Source organism: Babylonia areolata, chromosome 27, assembly GCF_041734735.1.
Source record: "Babylonia areolata isolate BAREFJ2019XMU chromosome 27, ASM4173473v1, whole genome shotgun sequence".
NCBI classification, from domain to species: Eukaryota; Metazoa; Mollusca; class Gastropoda; order Neogastropoda; family Buccinidae; genus Babylonia; species Babylonia areolata.
Window position 1 is genome coordinate 22839182 of NC_134902.1, and position 7500 is coordinate 22846681.

Sequence of the window (7500 nt, forward strand, 5' to 3'; positions counted from 1 at the left end):
CTGTTGTCTCACTGTCACCGTCTGTCTGCCTCTCCGTCTGCTCTCTCCTTCTCTCTCTTTCCCCCCCCTCTCTCTCTCTCTCCCCCCTCTCTCTCTCCCTCTCTTTCTCTCTATCACTCACTCTCTCCCCTCTCCCTCTCTTTCTCCGTCTCTCTCTCTTCCCTCTTTCTCTCTCCGTCTCTCTCTCTCTCTTCCCTCCCTCTCTCCCCCTCTCTATCTCTCTCTCTCTCCCTCTCTTTCTCCGTCTCTCTCTCTCCCTCTCTCTCCCTCCTCTCTCCCTCTCTCCCTCTCTTTCTCCCTCTCCCTCTATTCTTTCTCTCCCTCTCTCTCTGTCTCTCCCTTTCCCTCCCCACTCTCTCTCTCTCTCTATCACACACTCTCTCTCTCTCCCTGTCTCTCTGTCTGCCTGTTGTTTCACTGTCATCGCCTGTCTCTGTCTCTGTCTCGCAGTTTATGTCTGTCTCTGTCTCCTTGTCTCTGTCTTTCTTTGTCACATTCTGTCTCTCCGCCTCTCTGTTGATAGATCTATCTCTCTTTGTCTGTCCGTCTGTCTGTGTATATAATGTATATGTATACATGTATGTCTGTTTGACGCTCTGTCTGTCTGTTTCTGCCTTCCTGTCTCTGTTTCTCTCTGTCTGCCTGTTTGTAGGTCTGTCTGTCTTCAGGTCTGTCTGTCTCCGTATTGTATTGTATTGTTTTGTATTGTATTTCTCTTTTTGTCACAACAGATTTCTCTGTGTGAAATTCGGGTTGCTCTCCCCAGGGAGAGAGCGTCGCTACACTACAGTGCCCCCTCCCTCCCGCACTCCCTCCCACCCCTTACACCCGTCCCCCGTCCCCCCCCCCCTCTTTTTTTCCCCTGTGTGCAGTTGTTTTTTCCTATCGAAGTGGATTTTTCTTCTACAGAATTTTGCCAAGAACAAACCTTTTATTACCATGGGTTCTTTTACGTGCGCTAAGTGCATGCTGCTCACGGGACCTCGGTTTATCGTCTCATCCGAATGACTAAGCGTCCAGACCACCACTCAAGGTCTAGTGGAGGGGGAGAAAATATTGGCGGCTGAGCCGTGATTCGAACCAGCCGCGCTCAGATTCTCTCGCTTCCTAGGCGGATGCGTTACCTCTAGGTCATCACTCCACTCCGTCTGTCTGTCTGTCTGCCTGCCTGTGTCTCTGTATGCCTGTCTCTCTGTATGTCTGTCTGCCTGTGTCTCTGTATGTCTGCCTGTCTCTCTGTCTGTCTGTCTGTCTGTCTTTTTTCTTCTGTCTGTCTGTATCATTGTCTCTCTGTCTGCCTGCCTATATATATCTCTGTCTCTCCATATGTCCCTGTCTGTCTTTTTGTCTGTCTTTCTGTCCCCCTTCTCTGCCTGTCGACCCGCCTGTATACGTATGTCTGTCCGTCTGTCTGCCTCTTTCTGTCTGTCTGTCTGTCACAGAAGTCCTCAAACCGTTACCTTTTTCTTTTCAGTTCGTGTGTGTGTGTGTGTGTGTGTGTGTGTGTGTGTGTGTGTGTGTGTGTGTGTAAATCATCAGAAAGAAAATCGCCCCCCCCCTAACCTCCCCCCCCACCCCTATTCTAATGAACCTTCTCCTTCTTCTCTAAAAAACAGACTCCACGGCAGACACCAACGGCAACGTTCCAGCCGCCAGCACCGCCGCAGAGCCCCCCGCCGAAGTCAACCCGCGCTACCCGGTGCGCCTGTGCAAGCTGCGCAAGTGGAGCGACTTCGACGGCTACGGCTTCAACCTGCACGCCGAGCGCGACAAGCCGGGCCAGTTCATCGGCGCCGTCGACCCGGACTCCCCCGCCGAGGTGGGCGGTCTGCGGCAAGGGGACCGCATCGTGGAGGTGAACGGGGACAACATCGAGGCCCTCAGCCACGCGGGGGTCATCCAGAAGGTCAAGGCCGGCGGGGAGCGCGTGGAGCTGCTGGTGCTGGACCGCGAGGCGGACGCCTACTACTACCACGGTGGGGGCGGGGCGGGGACTGCTGCTGCGGTGTCTGGGGGCATGAGGGGCGTCACCGTCATCGTCACCCCGCCCACGTCCTCGTCCGGCAAGGCTGGAGGTGAGTGGAGGTGTTTTGGGTTTGTTTTTTGTTGTTTTTTTTTTTAATGTTTTTTTTCTTTTCTTCTTTTTTTCATGTTTTCTGTTTCTGTTTTCTCAAAGAGAGAGAGAGGTGTCACACTGCGTTAGTTTTCAGGTTTCAGTTTCTTGTCAAGGAGACGTCACTGCGAGGAGGTTTTGTACGGGGAGGGTGGGGGTGGGGGTGGGGGTTCTCTGTGAACTGTGTTTGAACGCAAGAGGAGGTGCAGAGTCCTACGGTACACACACACACACGGGAGTCATTTTGCAGCATTTGCAGGCTGACCAACCTGGATTGGAGTTTAGTGGAGTGGTTTTGGGGAGGGGGGGGTGGGGGGAAGGGGGGTGTCTCTGTGAACTGTGTTTGACCGCAAGAGGTACCGATACAGGTGCAGAGTACTACGGTACACACACACACACACACACACACGGGAGTCATTTTGCAGCATTTGCAGGCTGACCAACCTGGATTGGAGTTTAGTGGAGTGGTTTTGGGGAGGGGGTGGGGGGGGAGGGGGGTGTCTCTGTGAACTGTGTTTGACCGCAAGAGGTACCGATACAGGTGCAGAGTGCTACGGTACACACACACACACACACACACACACACGGGAGTCATTTTGCAGCATTTGCAGGCTGACCAACCTGGATTGGAGTTTAGTGGAGTGGTTTTGGGGAGGGGGGTGGGGGGGAGGGGGGTGTCTCTGTGAACTGTGTTTGACCGCAAGAGGTACTGATACAGGTGCAGAGTGCTACGGTACACACACACACACACACGGGAGTCATTTTGCAGCATTTGCAGGCTGACCAACCTGGATGGGAGTTTTGTGGAGTGGTTGGGATGGGGGTGGGTGGGTGGAGGGGGTGGTGGTGGTGGTGGTGGATAATGCCGAATGGACGAACGAACGAACGAATGAATGAACGAACGAACGAACGTACGAGATGAAAGAATGCGTGTGTGTTCGTTTGAATGGTGACTTGCCTTCCTCCACTGATAGGGGGAGGGTGGGGGTGGGGGTTGAGGGGGGGGATGATAACCAGCTTGTGTGTGTGTGTGTGCGTGTGTGTGTGTGTGTGTGTGAGGGTGGTTGGTAAAAAAGTGTGAGAAACCTGCTACCTCGCAACGTTTGTACAATGAGGAGTGAGGAAGAGGAAGGAAAGAAGGGGGGATGTTGTTTTTGGATAACACATTTTGCGTGTGTCTGTGTGTTGTGTCTGTTGTTATAATTATGTGGTTTTTTTTTTCTACAGTCAGTATTGGTCTTATTCATTGCAGCTTTCTTCATTCAGCATTTTCTGCTTTTTTTTCTTTTTTTTTTCTTTTTAATGTTTTTTATTTTCAGAAATAGCGGGTTCCCAGTGAACTGAGCGACTTAATTTTGCTCATGATGTCTGTTGTTTGTGTCAAAGAACTGATTCAAAACGAAGAAACCAAAATAAACAAAACTCAACGGTCATTTTCCATTCTTCTCCCCCCACCCCTCCCGTCCCCCCGTCCCCCTTCACCTCCCCCCTCAGATGTGGACATCAACTCGAACGAGCAGCAGAGCTCGGAGCCGGTGTCCATTTACCCAACGCTCACCCCCTCTCCACCAGAGCCCACCCCGGACACTACTACTGTTCAGCCCGCGAAGGGTGAGGAGCAAGCGGAAGTTGTGCATGCAGAAGCGGAAGCGGATGTGACGACGAGGGCGGCAAATGTTGATGATGACGCCAATTTGTCCAGCCTTCCAGATCCTAACGTTTCGCTTTCCGACGAGGGTAAAAGACAAAGAAAAGAAGAGAAAAATAGACGACTTAACTTCCGTTTTCTTGCTTTGTTTTTTGCGACGCAGCTTACTACAATAACGCCCTGACAAATATTTTCCGGCTTGGACAACAAACATTTCTTTATTCGGAGCGGAGCTTATTGTGTCTTCGTGGGAAGCAACCTTCTGCTTTCTTTCTTTCTTTGTGAAGTCGTCTCTCTGTCAGCATGGTGCTTATTTTCCATTCCAGAGAGAGACTGGCTGTACATAATCTGGAGTGTTTTACGAACAGTTCAGAGATTGAAAGCGTATTGTGTGTTAGCTGACTAACCAAATAACAAAGCTCAGGAAATTGAAAGTCTGTAGGATGTTAGTTGACTAACCACTACAACAGAACTGATAACTCAAAACGTTTTTTTTTTTTTTTTTAATAATTTATTATTATTTTTTTTTAATTCAAGGATTAATATTTTAGGCATGGCCTGTTCGCCCAGTCTGTCCTTGCTAATCTACATCAGTTACAGTAGCACACTATGTGGTTTAGAAAGTAAAGAGGGCCTTTTACAGATATAAAAATAAAAACAGTTTGGTTGGTTAAGTTGTCGATTTTTTGTTGTTGGTTTTTTTTCCGTTTAAACTTGCCTTCACCGGACCGAGGGTAAAAAAGCAAACAGAACAATAGCAAATGGAAAGTACATGACATACCAAAAAACAAAAAAACAAAACCAAACCAGAAAACAAAAAACAAACAAACAAACAAACAAAAAAAAAAACGATCCCTGAGAATGAACTGAATCGAATTAATGAAGCACCATGATTGGTTTTGAAAGCGAAAGCAAAAAGACGTGCTTGGTGCTTGGGCGCAAGCGCGCACTTACACACACACACAGACACAGACTTACACACACACACACACACACACACACACACACACACACACACAAGATATTTGTACATGTAATAGAGAGACACACCGAGAGACGCACAGTTAGTAACCAAATGAGAGGTTGTCAATGGGACTGTTGGAAAGCCGGAATATTGGACTAAAAAAAAAACTCGCTGTTAGCAACCAGTGACAGTAACCTGGATGTCCGTGGAGAAGGGGGTGGAGTTAGGGAGTGGGAATCATACAAAACTGGCATGCTTTCCAGAGTGGGTGTGGGTTGTGGGAATGGGGGGGGTGCTGGGGGTTGGGGGGGGTGGGGGGGTTGGAGGAGCTGAGAGAGAAGGGGGTTGGGTGGGGGGGGGGGCAGAAATTAAAGACAGAAAAAGATAGAGAGAAGGAGAGAGAGAGAGAGAGAGAGAGAGAGAGAGAGAGAGAGAGAGAGAGAGAGAGACTGAGTGAATGAGAACGAGAGACACAGACAGACAGGCAGGCAGGCAGGCAGAGACAGAGAGACAGAATCAAGGAGATGATTGGCTTCATGAGAGAGAGAGAGAGAGAGAGAGTGTCCAGAGGAAAGGAATCGCTTCATACTAATGCTGATTATAATCAATGATACGCATCGCTTTTGCTACTTCGCTTTTATTTTTATATAACCCACAGTAGAGCTTGTTCACTGATCTCCTCACAACCGAAGCCTTCTCCAGCGTCGCTGATCGATGTATCATTGATCCTCCATGACTGGGACTTTTGACGGTACAAATTAACAAATAATGAAGCCAGGAGATGAAATGATTAACAAATAGTAAAGAGTGGTAACTCTCTCCATTCACAAGGTACACGACTCTTCAAGCCAGTGCTGCTTACGCTACCGATTCAGCTAGCATACAGGTAAATAAAAGGTACAGTGGAACAAACCCAGACACTTCCTCTAAAAAGGACCATGTGTTTGTTCTGTATTGTGCATGTGTTCTGTGTGGCTTGTTCAGGATTAAAGAGGCAATGCCAGTAATTTGTGTGTGCACATTTTTTCTGTCTTTGCTGCTGTGTGCACTTGTCAAATGACCGGTATAAGGACAGGCCCGGCGCTTCCCTTTTTAGAGGAAGTGTCTGGGTTTTGTTCCAATGTACTTTTTATTTACCTGTGTGCTAGCTGAATCGGTAGCGTAAGCAGCACTGACTTGAAGTTGTGTACCTTGTGAATGGAGGGAGTTACCACTCTTTACTATTTGACAGTACAGTTTACGCACAGGATCTCTTCCTTACTAACCTGTCTTCTTTGCTGTTGATAGCGCTTTTTGTTGACCAAACTTCCGCTAACTAGATTTTACATGACAGTTTGATAACTTATCTCTTAGTTTATCAAAATATAATCATCCAAAGTAATATGCTATCCAATCTCCCAATGTACAGAATGTTTGCATATTTATAATTTGATGGACTGATATCCCTTATATGATATGATCACTTTTCTTTTTGTAAAGTGAAGTTTATTATCTCTCCCTCCCTCCCTCCCTCTCCCTCTCTCTCTCTCATGTATGTGTAGTCCAGTTTATAGGTTAATATCTTTTACAGTTCAGGCTGTAAACCTATCTTCCATTTCGCATGTAGCATTTTCTGCGTATATATTTTATTATTAAATGACATCCGATCATTTATCATTTACAATATTCAACTTTTTATTTTTATTTTTATTTTTTGAAAAAGGCACAAGGGAATTCAAATTGCAGGCAGCGTCTCTAAGGGTATTATGATTTACAGTCTCCTCATGGTTTGCACAGCACAGTTTATGCCACTGCTGCTCGTTATGATTATCATAACTACTTTAACACTTTGACAGTAATTATAAACTTTTTTTGGTTACCTTCTTAATTTTATATGCTGAGGTTACTGTACTGAATTTTCCACTCGCACAAACACAGACACAGACACACACAGACACACAGACACACACACACATACATACACACACGCAGAGTCACAGCTATAGACGTATACACAGACACACAAACATACAGACATATTACACTCAGAAAGACACAGACAGACAGTCAGACCCCCCCCCCCAAACACACACACACACACACACACACACATACACACACAAAAATCCACGCGTGTAAACACACACACACACACACACACACACACACACACACACACAATCGCGCGTGTATGCACTCACGCGCGCACACACAGACAGGCAGACAGACACACAGACAGACACACAGATAGATAGACACACGCACGCACGCGCACACACACACACACACACACACACACACACACACACACACACACACACACACACACAGAGTAAGGAAGAAGGGATGTGGGAAGATTCACACAAGCGAGCCACATCCTCAATATGTACACAGGTGTGATGCATAATAATATAGCTGGGAGTCCGGGTTGAGAGGTGTGTGTGTGTATGCGTGCGTGTGTGTGTGTGTGTGTGTGTGTGTGTGAGAGAGAGAGAGAGAGAGAGAGAGAGAGAGAGAGAGATTTCGTGTGTGTGTGTGTATGTGTGAGGGACAGAGGGAGATTGTGTGTGTGTGTGTGTGTGTGTGTGTGTGTGTGTGTGTGTGTGTGTATGTGAGGGAGAGAGGGAGATTTTTTTTAATTGTGTGTGTGTGTTTGTGTGTGTGTGTGTGTGGGGGGGGGGACAGAGGGAGATTGTGTGTGTGTGTGTGTGTGTGTGTGTGTGTGTGTACACGTGTGTGAGGGAGAGAGGGATATTTTTTTTTATTTGTGTGTGTGTGAGAGAGAGAGATTGCGTG

General features: G+C 47.4%; 1 protein-coding gene across 5 annotated transcripts in view; it reads left to right on the plus strand.

The window, feature by feature from the left end:
- Positions 1-7500, plus strand: part of LOC143301518 (Na(+)/H(+) exchange regulatory cofactor NHE-RF2-like) — a 109040-nt gene that overhangs the window by 42475 nt on the left and 59065 nt on the right. For 4 of the 5 annotated variants that reach the window (XR_013057801.1, XR_013057802.1, XM_076615869.1 and 1 more), the window contains exon 2: positions 1617-2075. Coding sequence is in view for 2 of the 5 variants with exons in the window: in XM_076615869.1 (XP_076471984.1) it covers positions 1617-2075 (459 nt within the window). In the remaining 3 variants the exon portion in view is untranslated. Of the gene's footprint in view, positions 1-1616; positions 2076-3607; positions 3851-7500 lie in introns of all 5 variants that reach the window. The other variant, XR_013057800.1, reaches the window with a different exon arrangement.